This window comes from Clarias gariepinus, chromosome 7 (genome assembly GCF_024256425.1).
Source record: "Clarias gariepinus isolate MV-2021 ecotype Netherlands chromosome 7, CGAR_prim_01v2, whole genome shotgun sequence".
Classification (NCBI taxonomy): Eukaryota; Metazoa; Chordata; class Actinopteri; order Siluriformes; family Clariidae; genus Clarias; species Clarias gariepinus.
Genome location: NC_071106.1, coordinates 30,324,105 through 30,339,104, shown reverse-complemented (window position 1 = coordinate 30,339,104; position 15,000 = coordinate 30,324,105). Strand labels below are relative to the sequence as shown.

The following is a 15,000-nucleotide window of genomic DNA, read 5'->3' as shown; positions in this document are numbered from 1 at the left end:
CAATATTTGATTAGATTCAACTTTGTCATTGTGCAGATTACATGTACAAAGCCGAAATGCTGTTACCAGATGTGCATAAGAGGCTATTAGGCTTAAGATCAGTGCCCAAATTGCTCGAGGTGCTTATGTTACCATAGGAACGTACGGAGGAAGCGAGTGTTCTGAATGGTGGAATTTTGTTAGGGAAATGTCCCTTTACCGACATTCCCTGCAAACGGAGCAAGGGAGCACCCTGTGAAGTACACTTCGGAATGGAATGCATTCCATGGGTGCAGATTCCATTGCAAGGCACACACACACACACATATGCACACACTCATTCACACACTTTGGGAACGCTTGCTTGTGTTTGGACTGTGGGAGGAAACCCACCAAGCACAGGGAGAACATGCAAACTCCATGCACACAGACCCAGAGATGGGGATCATGTTATTGATCCTGGAGGTGCGAGTGCTAACCACTACACTGTAATCTTAAAATTTAATCTAATCTAATGCTACTGCATAAATAGACATCCTATACAATTATGTGTACCTGACGTGATTACCAGGTAGTCACATGCTTTAACCATACAGTGTGCATACATCCAGGTTTTTTGTCATTAGGCCCCAAGCACTATGCAGTCATAGTGTGAAGGGATAGCTTGTTTTTTTAAGGATTTTTTTTTTTTAATGAACCTGATAATTATTTTTATCTTATTAAGCTGAACAGCTTCTGCTGTGCATGGCATTGGCTCTACTTAACAGTAAGTCAGTTATTTTGGTTTGTTTGCAAAATGCACTCAATGGACGTCACTCAATTTGTGACATCATAGTGTGATGCTTTTTTTTCCCCAGCTTTTGGAGGTCTTAACATAAAATGCCCCCTGTTCTAAATTAATTACATAATGGTGTTGATATTCCCCTTTAAACCCACAGTCGCTTGGGCCCGCTCATTGTTTCTTGCAGCTATATTTTAAATCTGCGTTTTGTTTTGTTTGCTGCGTTTGTTCGGGCTTTTATTTTGTAATATTACTTCACCGAGACCGGAAGTCCTTCTCACCATGGGAGCTAGTTTCACGTTTCTGTTCTTTCCTCAGCCTGCGATTGTCCTGTTGTGAAAAGCAGCTCCGCTCTCGGCTTCTTTATTTACACCAGAGTTTCCGGACGAGGACTTTCAGGTTTGGAAAAACAAAACGTTTTAATAAAATATTGATATTATATCATAATCACCAGTGGTAACACGAGCTTTACTGCAATATTTAGCTTGTCATGTGTGACCGGTGTTAGCTTTTATTCTCCACCCGGCATTCTAGCTGCGTTAGCAGGTTTGCTAAGTTTAGCTAGCCAGCTACCAAAATACCCGCTTAGGCTTTAGCTCTGTTTATACGTGTATCTTTCTGTAAATGATATATTCATATTTATTTTGTTTGTTTAGTAACCTGTTTTATGTAGACTAATAATACGTTTATTGTTACTGCTCGACAAACATCAGAACGTCTTTAGTGTTTTTAATTTGGGAGAAGAAAAACTCAGGGATTTGAGCTAACGTTAAACAGCGAGCTCGGTAGTGGAGCTCGTTTCAGGTCTAATTTTTACCTGATTAAATTTTTTAAAACGTTTTAAAGAAACCAAACGAAATGAATTTTCGAAATTTTCACTTTCCCACTTTGCTTTAATTATCCTTATAACGATGCAGGTTTTTTCCCTGTCAGCATTCGATTCTATTCGTCAGTGATTTAGAAGTGGGAGGTTCTCTGGCCGTTGGCCACGCCCACCTAATATAACGTAAACGCCATCTATTCTTTGAACAATTAGAATCCTCTTAATTCATGAAAGTAAGTCGCTAAAGCGATGACACTAAGGACTGGGCTGGCTGATCGATAGCAAACAAATGACTAGCAATATTTATATTTCAGCATTTTGCAGATGCTTTTATCCACATTTACATCATCAAATAGATCCTTCCACTTGTGCACTATGTTACCAACTAGAGCCCCCTTTCCACCAAAGTGAACCAGGTGCCAATTCCAGTCTGGTTCTAGTCCCAGTTCAATAGCGAACCTCCTGAAAACTGGCTTTGTTTTTCCTTGGGCTAGAGAGTCACGTCATTGTCACTGTATATGTCCTTGTACGTCTCTACTTTTTTTGTTGTTGTTGGGGGCAGTGGAGGCTCAGAGGCTAAGGTAATGAGTTACTGATCGAAAGATTGACGGTTCGATCCCCAGCTCCACCTAGTTGCCACTGTTGGGCCCTTAAGCAAGGCCCTTAACCCTATCTGCTCCAGGAGCGCCGTATCATGGCTGACCCTGCGCTCTGTCCCCAGTTATGCTGGGATATGCGAAGAAGTAATTTTACTGTGCTGTGCTGTACTGTATATGTGACAAATAAGGGCTTAACTAACTTAACTACTTTCCCGGGAATACTAGCAACATGGCTTTGTTGGCAGTTCTCCTGGCTGTATAATGACCAAAAATAATTTGAACTGTCCATTGCACACTGAGCCCATTTTTTTTCCAAGATGGCGGTTGTGACGGTCTTACGTAAGTGGTGCCTTGTTCTAGTTTGGAAAATTGTTGGTGCTGCAGTGGAACAATTTTTTCTAAAAACAGATGTTTAGTTGTTGCTTAAAGATCGACAGTGACTTAGCTGTGTGGACAAACCTAATCATGCACAACTAACTTTTAGAGAAAGTTAGAAGTTTAGGTTTAGGGCCTCCAGGCTATAAAACCTTGTACGAATGTTAAGTATCATGATAAAAGCAGGCATTACTAAATGGCACACAATAGTCAGGATCTGGGCAAAGTAGAAATTTTATCCAGACCCTGATGCATTTCTGATCAATTAAAATAACTGATATACCAGTAATCTAGCACGTATTTTCCCCGAAGTGGGTGTGGTTATATGTGTCACTCGTGTATCGTCCGATTGTATGGAAAAGGAACAAAAGTGTGACAGAGCATGGCTTGCACCAGGAAAAGTTAATTTTTTCACATTAGGGCCTATGATCATTTTCCCCCAAAATCTGGTTTGTGTTAAGCAGTGAGAACACAAGCATTGCGAGGTGGGCCTGAGCGTGGTATGCTGTACTTGGACATGGATTGAATTAGATTTGAAGCCATTTGTAGCTAAACACGGAAGTAGTTTGCTGTTTCGACCTACACAGCTACAGCTGACATCTTGCTTAATGTGAAAGCACCTTAAATAACTTACGAATTGGCTACACATTAGCTACAGTGTAATCATTTCTGACTGGCAGTGAACCATGCAAAAATGAAGTCGGTCCATTACAAACTGTCTACGAACTTTTGGTTGTTTATCATTTACCAAATATTTATTTATGGCATTGTCTTCTTGCTGTTCATCGGTGGTTGGCATTCATTATGTTGCATTATCTCAGTTGTCTCTCTCAATTTAATTTAAATTTAGTAATTTCTGAGATGATGCAATAAAGGTGATGCAATAAACGCAAAGACTTAAATGTGAGGTTTAAGTAAGTGCTTGTTGTAAAGGATCTTTTAAACCTTTCCTTCTAAACACAACTATAACTTTTCAATTAACATTACTGTCAAAGATTAATGTATGTTGCAGCGGCCTCCTGTAGGATGTTAGTTTATTTGTAATACGTCTTACAAAAGCCTCTGTTTTATCCTGAAGGAAAACAGGTCGGACTGGAGGATACTAACAACGTGTATCAAACACTGGATAGACTTGTAAGTCACTTGTTGTTTGTAAAATTATCTCTTTAACAGTGTGGTGTGTCCATGTTTCTCTAAATTATTGAACTGTACTGCTGAATCTAAACTATAAGGAATTAATTGTAAGAAAATAATATCCTTATCATCATTGGTATAAAAATGCATAATTCTGAATTTTGCAACCATGACATGCATAGTCAAAGTTGTTAGCTCAATGAGATCTAAACATGTACCAAGTTCCGTATGTATATGTGCAAGAGTGTATAAGCTATGCAGAAAAAACATTTGTAAAGGCCTCGGGCCACGCCCAGGGTCCAACCGCTTAGGTATCCTAATGGCAACAGATTCTAACCTGTTTGTTGATTTTCATGACTTTTTGAGCATGTTAAGACCCCCAAAAGCACTGAATGGTGGGAAAAAAATCCTTAGAAGAACAAGAGGTCCCTCCACGTGACATCACTATCAGAACAGTGACATCATAGTGCTAAAGCTCTAATCAGTGTGACATCATAGTGTGATATTCCCTTAACAGTACAGTAAAAAAAAATTCCCAGGGTTAGTCAGGGTACAGCACCCCTGAAACAGATGGGGTTCAGGGCCTCTGTCAAACGCTTACAACCCTGACCTTCCCATCAGTAACCAGAGTCTTAACCGTTTGAGGCACCGCTGTTCCTAAAGTGTTTAAGTCAGATCTTCATGAAACATGTAACGTTATGATGCGCTGAAATGTTTCCTAAAGAAGTGATATTGGATAAAGTTTAGAGATTTTTACTCGCTTGGTAATGGACCAGCCCAGTCCATTACCAAAAAAACACATCCATTGGTGTTTGTTGTGGGATCCCTAAAGGGATTTGTAAGGAGAAAAATGTAGAAGGGAAAAGGAAAAAATTTGCTCGCAAGTTTTGGAGAAAAAGGAATGATCAGACCATTTTTAACGCGCCCATCTTTTAAAAAAATTTAACACCATAAAAACAGATTTCTGATCCCAATTCGGAAGTTTGTGCTGATCAAGCTGAAAACCAGCCAATTCCAGGCATTGGTTAATCAACCGGTGCATCTCTTATAAATCTAATAAATCATTAAAAATTAGATTTTGGATCAATATGGCGATACACGAATCGGTACACAAAAGAATCTCGATTCATAACTAAATGGATTTTTTTTAGTTAATAAATATTTGTTCGCTATACTGTGCTAAAACGATTGTCCCAGATTCATGCTTTAGTATTATCACATTTTACACGCAGTAATTAATTCTAGATAAGGCTGAATTTTTATCTTGCTTTAATAATTTTATGAGTAAATATTAGTCTGAGAAAGAAAAGTACATCTGTGATTATGCGAGATTTGGTGCCTTCTGTTGCAGGGCTGTGAATTAAAAGGATGTAATCAGATATGTGATGTGAAAAACCTGTTGTCTCTGCTTTTAAATTGTTGTTGACCACAAAAAGAAACACAAGAAAATATACTTCAATAGTGGCTTTCCTGCTCTCAAGTCAGGTTTATGTAGTTCATCTAAGAACAAGCCCTCATGTCCTCCACCACCTTTTGAGTGGGAGGATGTGATTTAACTGTGGATAGGGGTGCAGTGATTAATCTCTGTGGTCGACTACAATTGCTAATCGAATTAGTTTGCAACAAATTTAATTGTTGATTAGTTAAGGATGTCATAACACTCATGCAAACTGAAAGCTCTGACATGTAGGTGTAAAGGAGTGAAGTGAGTAATGGTGCGATCGCAAACTCCTTTACGAGGCAAAAAAAATGAATAGCGTGGCAACATTTCACTCTTTACTCAGGCAAAACAGACACTTGAATTAGAAGGAATGGCTTTGTGATGGTGAGGGGGCGTGGCCAAATGCAGTTTTTTGAAGGATGCGAGGGTCAGGTAAGTGAGAAAGGATTCACACTTGAAGAGGACGTGGATAATTAGTGACTGTGTGTTGCTGTTAGTCTGTTTTTTATTTTTCGGTAATATGAACTAAATGAACCATTAAAAGTGAAATTCTGTCTCGCGCGCACACACACTAATTAGCCATGTTCTCCTCAGAGATGTGTCCTTTTCCCACTTGCCTCACTCTCGAGCCTTTCATGCCTCATTTTGCTTGGGGATGCCCCCATCACTTGGCCACGCCCTTCACTACAGACTTCATCTCTGTTTTCTTAACAGTCCAACTCAACTCCTGTAATGGCATTGCCTAAAATATTCTAATAGTCTGTTTTCCTCTCTCTTGAAGAATTTTCTTGACTTGAATGGACAAAGTTGCTGCGTGCACACAGGTATAAGAGGCTTCTAGGTTTTGTTCAGGAAATATTGCTTGTCAGTTAATTTCCAGTTTTAAAAATGTTATTTATTTTTTTAATTTAATGATTTTCAAATATTACAGATTCTGTGAAGCAAAATCAACCTTCTGGGAACCTCGTTATGCCTGTAAAAAAGAAAAGAAAGTCCTCTGGTTCTGAAGACCCCAGCATCCGGAAGTGCAAAATTACCAGGTAGGCCAAAGAGCTTTCCTTCTGGATGTGTAACTAGGTTGTGCATGACAGGATTTACACTCAGAAAAATTGTGTAACTGTAAAGCGATAATTTGGCTTAGATTATTATCATGAATACAGTACAGGATTTTGACTCAAACCCTAACCCTATGTTACCATCAGGTTATATTCCCAGTCTCTAGTTGGTTCTTGACACTGTGATGTGTCCCTAAAAAGACTGACATTCTAAGCAAAATTTATTTATATAATTGCAAGCAATGATTATCGGACTCGAGCATGTGTGCCATAGAGAGGCGTACTTTGGTTTTGTAAATAATAATAGAAATGAACCATAAACAAAGGAAACCCTGTCACAGAGAGTATGTGTACAAAATTTGTACTTTTGCTTTGACTGCTGTGTCATTTTTGTAATGTCAGTTCTGTATATTTGGGTAATGGATGCTTATGCGAGTGATCCTAGTTCATGTGCAGTACCAGTCAAAAGATTGGACTTTTTCTATATTCTAGAACAATACTGTTTTTCTTTTGTTTGTGCATTTTTTTTTTCTCTTTTCTTCTAAACTATGAAATAGCAAATATGAAATCAGGTAATTTACAACATCAGTCAGCAATAACCATTATTTTAAGACAATAAGGTCAGCTCTTCTGGAATAGTTCTTGCAAGAACAGTATTGTCAAGTTCAATTCAATTCAATTTTATTTATATAGCGCTTTTAACAATGGTCATTGTCTCAAAGCAGCTTCACAAAAAAAAAAAAAAAAAAAAAAAAAAGATGCGTTTGCAAAACCCATCCAGCCCCATGAAGAAACTGGCTCTCAAGACCTTCCCAAAAAAGCAAGACCAAAACTGACCTCTGCTGCAGAGTAGAAGTCCATGTAAAGTTACCAGCCTCAGAAATTACAAATTAACAAACAGCACCTCAGATTAGAGCCGGCTTTATGTTGGCTTTACACATCATACGTAGCAGACACATCTCAGTATCAACTGTTCAAAGGAGATTATTGTATATTTTGATTGTTGTTTTACAGTATAAATGAATAAAAATTAGGAAAGACGGACTTCCGTCATTATTTTGTGTTTATCAGATTAGACTCTAGATATGGAATTACCCGACTGTAATTTTATTGGAATAATTTACTCTTTCCAGTTACTGTAGGACACAGACTCCTGGGAGACTGATTAACCCTGAAGATCAGTTTTCCAGCAAGAAGTGCCTTGCTTGGTTTTACGAGTATGCAGGTATGCCTCTTTTTCCTGCTTTTGCTTAAAGCTGATTTACAGTTATCCTTAATAAGCTTATCATGTTATAACATACCGTACTGTAAAGTCACATTTCCCTTCTGATTAATCCGGGCATCTTGTCATCTTGCTCCCCTCAGGGCCGGATGACGTGGTGGGACCAGAGGGTATGGAGAAGTTCTGCGAGGATATAGGCGTTGAACCAGAAAACGTTAGTGTCTTTTTTTTTACAACTACAGTCTAGTAATGCACCTCAGCCATTCACAGAGTTTTTGATTAAATGGAATCAGTTGTGATTCATATCACCTAATATATGATACAAAGGCAAGAATCGTTCAGTGTTTGCATCAGTGAGTCTCCTCATCCGAGGGTGAGACAAAAATTACTCTTACTTATATTGTCTATATTTGTTTTTATATACACTCACCTAAAGGATTATTAGAAACCCCATACTAATACGGTGTTTGACCCCTTTCTACGTGGCATTGATTTAACAAGGTGCTGAAAGCATTCTTTCAAAATGTTGGCCCATATTGATAGGATAGCATCTTGCAGTTGATAAAGATTTATGGAATGCACATCCAGGGCACGAAGCTCCCGTTCCACCACATCCCAAAGATGCTCTATTGGGTTGAGATCTGGTGACTGTGGAGGCCATTTTAGTACATTGAACTCATTGTCATGTTCAAGAAACCAATTTGAAATGATTCGAGCTTTGTGACATGGTGCATTATCCTGCTGGAAGTAGCCATCAGAGGATGGGTACATGGTGGTCATAAAGGGATCATGGACATGGTCAGAAACAATGCTCAGGTAGCCCGTGGCATTTAAATGATGCCCAATTGGCACTAAGGGGCCTAAAGTGTGACAAGAAAACATCCCCCACACCATTACACCACCGCCACCAGCCTGCACAGTGGTAACAAGGCATGATGGATCCATGTTCTCACTCTGTTTACTTCAAATTCTGACTCTACCATTTGAATGTCTCAACAGAAAACGAGACCAGGCAACATTTTTCCAGTCTTCAACCGACCAATTTTGGTGAGCTCGTGCAAATTGTAGCCTTTTTTTCCTATTTGTAGTGGAGATGAGTGGTACCCAGTGAGGTCTTCTGCTGTTGTAGCCCATCCGCCTCAAGGTTGTGCGTGTTGTGGCTTTACAAATGCTTTGCTGCATACCTCGGTTGTAACGAGTGGTTATTTCAGTCGAAGTTGCTCTTCTATTAGCTTGAATCAGTCAGCCCATTTTCCTCTGACCTTTAGCATCAACAAGGCATTTTAGGCCCAGAGGACTGCTGCATATTGGATGTTTTTCCCTTTTCACAACATTCTTTGTAAACTCTAAAAATGGTTGTGCGTGAAAATCCCAGTAACTGAGCAGATTGTGAAATACTCAGACCGGTCCGTCTGGCACCAACAACCATGCCACGCTCAAATCACCTTTCTTTCCCATTCTGATATTCAGTGTGGAGTTCAGGAGATTGTCTTGACCAGGACCACGCCCCTAAATGCATTAAAGCAACTGCCATGTGATTGGTTGATTATATAATTGCATTAATGAGAAATTGAACAAGTGTTCCTAATAATCCTTTAGGTGAGTGTATATGAATTTATGTTCTAATATAAAAATTTTTGTTAGAGATTATGTGGGGGGGGGGGGCAATCTGTGGCAGGGAGGCATTTTAGCGCTTAACAGTGTGCCTTAGATTTTTTGATACTAAAACTCATTTGAAATACCTTTTTTTAGTTTTGCACCTGAGGAAAGGCTTTAAAATAAGAATGTATGGCACTGTAATGCACTTAATTCATCTCAGTCAACTTTAAGCTCTTCCTTGTATTGTGAATAATGACAATGTTTATTTTAATAAAATGCTGTATGCATCTTTGTTTCTTCTATATATTTGACATTGCTGTTTAATTAAGCAAAAGTACATTTCATCCGATTAATCAATAAAAATTTTTGGTAGAATACTCGATTACTAAAATATTTGATAGCTACAGCCCTACTTTCAAGGCTACTGTCTGAATGTGTTACATGAGTTCATTTGTAACTGCCGTGTGAGCGAAAACAAATGCCCCGCTTGTGATTTGCACATAAGAAGAGCAGTGTGCAGTGAGATGCTTATTGAAGAGCTGAAGCCAAAACGTCAGATTTAACCAGAGGACTGCTGTTCAAGAACGTTGGGAATTTGCATGACGATGCACGTCTGCAAACTTAAAGCATCCTCTCTATAGTCTTGACCTTGCTGACTTTCATCTGTTTGGTCCCCTCGAAGCAGCCCCACGAGGACGAAGATCACTTTTTTATCAGAAGTGAGACACGCATTTGGGCCGCAAATAAAAAAATTTGTTAACCGATAGACATGGTGTACTGAAAAGCAAGGAGATTATGTTGAAAGTGATGTATTTTTCTTTATTACAATGAAAAAAATAAAGATTTTTTTTTAAATTCATAATTGTAATAGGATTTTGACAAATACTGCATTTCTTGTTTAAGTGCTCTTGTCCATTTGTGTTTAGCTTGATAATTGAGGCCGACTGTGTGTCTTTATTAGTTTTGTTTCCCTACCTTTTGCCTTGATCTAGGTACCAAATACTCAGCCACTTAACATTTCTAAAAAGTTTTCTTTGTGTCTTTCCTCCAGATTGTCATGTTAGTCTTAGCCTGGAAACTAGAAGCACCAAATATGGGATTCTTCACAAAAGAAGAATGGATGAAGGGAATGACATCACTGCAGTAAGAGACTCCCTCAGTAGTGTTCTGTTAAAGCTGTGAATGCGTCCGCTCGTCCAGCTTGTTAACCTTAACCCCCCCTTTCCTTTTGAAACAGGTGTGATTGCACAGAGCGGTTACAAGGCAAACTCGAATATCTGCGCTCTCAGCTGAATGATGCGGTCGTGTTCAGGAACATTTACAGATACGCCTTTGACTTTGCCAGGGTAAGATTATTTTGCTGTCTAGAGGTCTGTGCATACCATTGTAAAGCCTCTAGGGGCAGCAGCAGCATCAGGACAATGAGACAAATGAGCACATGGCTCTGTTTGGATATTTTACAGAAGCAGAATCATGTGTCATTAGAATAATGGCATCATTATGCTGTTTTTTAATTTAAATAAAAAAACAAAATTTAAGGTTTGAATGCAGGATGAATTAAGTTGCTATAGTTGTAACCATGTTTAATAAATATTTAGATGCGAGCATATGCACAGAAAAAACTTTTAATACGATCTAATAATCATTGGGATTATTCTGCCTGTTGTGTATCTCTAGGATAAAGACCAGCGAAGCCTAGACATGGACACAGCAAAGTCAATGTTGGCCCTGCTTCTTGGAAGGACGTGGCCCCTGTTTCCTGTATTTCACCAGTTTTTGGAGGTGGGTGTGTGTTCATTAATCGGAGGGCCACTGCTGTTATAATTATTATTGCCCTTTTCAGTCTTAAAAGCTTTGACAATTAATGTGGGTCATGCCTGTGGAGGAATCGGGCGCCGAAGCCCTCAGGCCCTCGCGCATTCTGAATCATTCGCTGTTTTCTGAGGAGTCGGTTCTCCCCGAGTTAGGTTTCCATTTTTGACAAGACAGCCGTATCTGCAACGATTCTGCACAAAACCTATTTAAACTATTATATTTGCATTTAGCAATTAGGCAGAAGCTCTTATCCAGAGTGGCTTATTGTTAAAGACAAACTTGTACGAATGTTCAGCTAGGTCTTCTGAGCATTGAAAGAAAGAATATACCCCATTTTCAAGTTATGAGGATTCGTTTAGGACCTATGCTGCATCTTTTTGGTCCCACAGCTTGTGTCCTAGCTCGCTCATTTTTGGTCTTATTGGATCTTCAAAAACTGCTACCAAAACTCTTAAGACAGTGAATCGCTAAAAAAAACACTTTTGTTTCTCTCTCTTCCTCAGTTTTGCATACGCACCCACAAAAATTATATGATGTATAACAATGTATAATAATAATAACTGCTTCAAAAAAAGGGGAACGATAAGTTTAACTCCTTTGGGGATTGTGGATGCTTATTTGGTGCATTTAATTTTCTCAGGAATGCATGCACGATTTGTCTTAAAATCTGCCAGAATCAAGCATGCATTTAAATGGCTTTTGTGTCCAAAGGAAGTACACACACCAAACCTCACATGAACAAAATTAAAGCCTCCTCTCTCTTCAACAGTCAGATTGAAAAAGATGAAGCGCTAACAGCTCTCAATAAATCCAGCTTAGAATAAGCACAGTCGCTTTCTGATTCAAGAAAATGGGCGATATTATGTTCCATTCAATGTGAGAATCAGCTGCTATGGCAACCGGGCTAAACCACGGCCTCTCCTCTCTCATGCGCTCACCAGATTCACGGACTGCATAAATGCTTATATATTGGGTACCATGTAGGAGAAGGACTGGCTGGTTTGGACATTTTGCACAGGAAAAGCAACACCACTGTGCCTCTACTTCACAATTCTAGTTGTAGACACAATTCAGTCTCTAGTTATATTTATCATGGAAATGTTTGTTTGGGTTTGTGGTGCCATCCACATGGAAGCATATTTTATGGGAAACATGCTCTGTCCCAACCATTGTCTTATTTGTTGTTCTATAACTAATTATCTTTTAACCTAATGTTGTATTCGTCGAGATTTAAAGCATGATTGCAAACATTAAAACCAGGCAATACTGGAAGTCAAAACACACTTCAAACAAAATTAAGGGAAAAAGAAATCAGTTTTCAAACCTACCTGTATTTTTTTAGACTATAATATACTTTTTAGGTGATGTTTAGGGTTTAGATTTTATTCCCAATATGCTGTATTGAACTTTTAGTCCAAATATGGTACATCATACTTACACTTTCTCTTCTCCTTCTAGCAATCTAAGTATAAAGTCATGAACAAGGACCAGTGGTACAACGTCTTAGAGTTTAGCCGCACTGTTAACTCGGACCTCAGTAACTACGACGAGGACGGAGCTTGTAAGTCTGAATTCTTAGTGTACCATAATTAATCATTACTTTTGTGGTCCCTTTTTAAAAAAGTTTTTTTTAATTATTGTAGTGTCGCACACACGTCAACGCCTAGGCCATGAAATTGTGCTATTGTTGTAGCACGTGATAATCCACCAAGACAACAGAATCGTATAACTATGCTTGGTATGGTGTAATGGACTTAATGACCACAAGAGTTTGTTTTTTTTCTAAAGCGTGTGTAAATCTTTTTTTGGCTGACTCTGAGTATATATATATATGCGTGTGTACTGTATACACACACAGTATAAACACATCCTACGGCCCAATGTGGCAACGTAGCACACAGCTCTTATAAGACTATTGTGCGAAAAGAGGATATGGAAACTAATATCTACGCCGGTTTGAGCAAATAAGAAATTAGAAACTGTTCAATGCTGTTTTGTTCCTCAGCCGGTTTGATGCTAACCTCATCTATTGTGTCCTCCATAGGGCCGGTGATGCTGGACGAGTTTGTGGAATGGTATAAAGCCAGACTGACTTTATAGCACCACATGATCATGTGTGTAAAAAAATTTAATAAATAAGGGCAAAAGCACATCAATGGACGCCATTCCTCCACATTAAACAGTCCAGAGAAACAATCGCCCCCCCCCCCTCCCCCCCCTTCCCAGGAAAGCCATCTTGCTTCTTGTGGACCCATCACAACCATAGACTTACAGTGTTACTTAAACTCGAAAAGGAAAACGTCTGAAACAGAGGAAACTGCTTTAAATGTGTTGCATCTTTCACAGCAGTTTCATTGCCAATGTTGTTGTGTCTGGTGGAGGGAAGTCATCTGCTTATGTAATATTTTTGTTTATAGTGTTTTCAAATGAAAATAAAGGAACTGTATGGAACGACTGTGTTTCGCTGAATGTGTTTGCATCATGTTTAAAAACCCAACTGTATCTATTAGTGCTGTTGAATTCTTGACTCTGGTTGGTCAAATAATGGTAGATTTTTTTTCATAACACCCAACACATTGCTTCTGTAATAACTATGTGGGCACCACATAATCGAAGGTTAATAATAAAGGGAATAAAATATAATAATAATAAATATAATAATAATATAAAAATATAAAAAATATCTTAAAGCATAGTGGTAAGGGCAAAATTCCAACTGCTGCAATATAATTAGTATTCAATATTAGAATACGAATATTAGTATTCAACAAAGTCCTATGCAAAAGTATAGACACCCCTTGATAAATAACATCAAAAATTTTATTGAAAAGATGTTAACACAGTCTCTCTTGTCAATGGAAATAAGCACAGTATTTTCAATAAATATTGATGCATAGTGACTTCTTATGCCATAAATTGAACAAAAATAAAAACATTATTTCACTGTGCAAAAGTTTGGGCTCCCTAAGAGTTCCAGAGTCTCAAATTCTTTTTACAAGGTTTTAGACCTTAATCAGCTCATTAGATCTAATGCATGGTAACAGCTGTCATCAGTAAATGCCAATTTCAAAGCTTTACAAATACTTTGACTTTTTAAACCTTGTGCACACACTTGTGGACAATCAACGACCATGTGTTCCTCTAAGCAGCTGAGTAAGACTCTGAATATGAAAGTTATTGATGGCTACAAGAAGATAGCAAAGCATGGTCAGCTTGCAGTTTCCACAGTGAGAAATGTAATAAGGAGATAGCAGTTCAGGAGAACTGTGGAGGTCAAAAGGAGATCTGGAAGACCAAGAAAACTCTGGGAGAGAACTGCTCGTATGCTGGTCAGAAAGACAAATCAAAACCCCCATTTGAATGCAAAACACCTGCAGGAGGATTTAGCAGACTCAGGAGTGGTGGTGCACTGTTCCACAAGACCTTAATGGAAGAGTCAGCAGACGAAAAGCTTACCTGCGTCCCAGTCATAAAATCCAACATCAGAAGTACGCAGCAGAACATCTACAGAAGCCTGATGCACAATTAAGCATGGGGGTGGATCTATCTATCTAGGCTTTGGGGTTGTGTTGCAGATAGTGGCACAGGTAGAGGGAAGAATGGATTCCAGCAAATTCTGGAAGCAAACATCACACCATCTGTACAAAAACTGAAGCTGAAAAGAGGATGGCTTTTACAACAGGACAACGATCCTAAACGTACCTCGAAATCCACTACGGAATACCTTAAGAAACGCAAGCTGAAGGTTTAATTTAAACATCATTGGAAATTTGGGGGTAGATCTGAAAAGAGCTGTGCATGCAAGACGACCAAAGAATATTACAGAGCTAGACGTCTTTTTCAAGGAAGAAAGGGAGAAAATCCCCAAAACAAGAACTGAAAGACTTTTAGCTGGCTTTAAAAAGCGTTTGATGCTGTGATTTCGGCCTGAGGAGGTGTTACTAAGTACTGATTATGTAGGGTGCCCAAACTTTTGCACAATGCCACAATATTGTTTTCTTTTTTGATCTTTGTTCAATTTATGACTATGCATCAATGTTTGCTGAAAATATTATGAATTTTTTACATTTCCAAGAGAGATTGATTTAATAAAAAAAAAAATCAAGGGGTGCCTAAACTTTTGCACTAGACATAATAAGCAGAGACTTGTCTCAGATATTCTACAACTTTATACTTA

General features: G+C 38.6%; 2 protein-coding genes across 6 annotated transcripts in view; one reads left to right on the top strand and one right to left on the bottom strand.

Moving 5' to 3' along the window:
* The window catches only part of LOC128527694 (uncharacterized), a 111,316-nt gene that overhangs the window by 92,183 nt on the left and 4,133 nt on the right, over positions 1-15,000 (bottom strand). The window lies entirely within an intron of this gene.
* On the top strand, positions 1,029-13,274 carry dcun1d5 (DCN1, defective in cullin neddylation 1, domain containing 5 (S. cerevisiae)). 5 transcript variants are annotated; one of them, XM_053500181.1, is made up of 11 exons: positions 1,029-1,159; positions 3,636-3,691; positions 5,914-5,956; positions 6,064-6,172; positions 7,330-7,412; positions 7,553-7,623; positions 10,060-10,151; positions 10,246-10,354; positions 10,686-10,790; positions 12,282-12,384; positions 12,868-13,274. In XM_053500181.1, the coding sequence occupies exons 4-11, from the start codon at positions 6,102-6,104 to the stop codon at positions 12,921-12,923; spliced, it is 690 nt and encodes a 229-aa protein (XP_053356156.1). In that variant the 5' UTR covers positions 1,029-1,159; positions 3,636-3,691; positions 5,914-5,956; positions 6,064-6,101; the 3' UTR covers positions 12,924-13,274. The 5 variants fall into 5 exon arrangements, with proteins under 5 accessions (XP_053356156.1, XP_053356152.1, XP_053356154.1 ...); XM_053500177.1 differs by having other exon boundaries at positions 7,321-7,412; XM_053500179.1 differs by lacking the exon at positions 5,914-5,956 and having other exon boundaries at positions 7,321-7,412.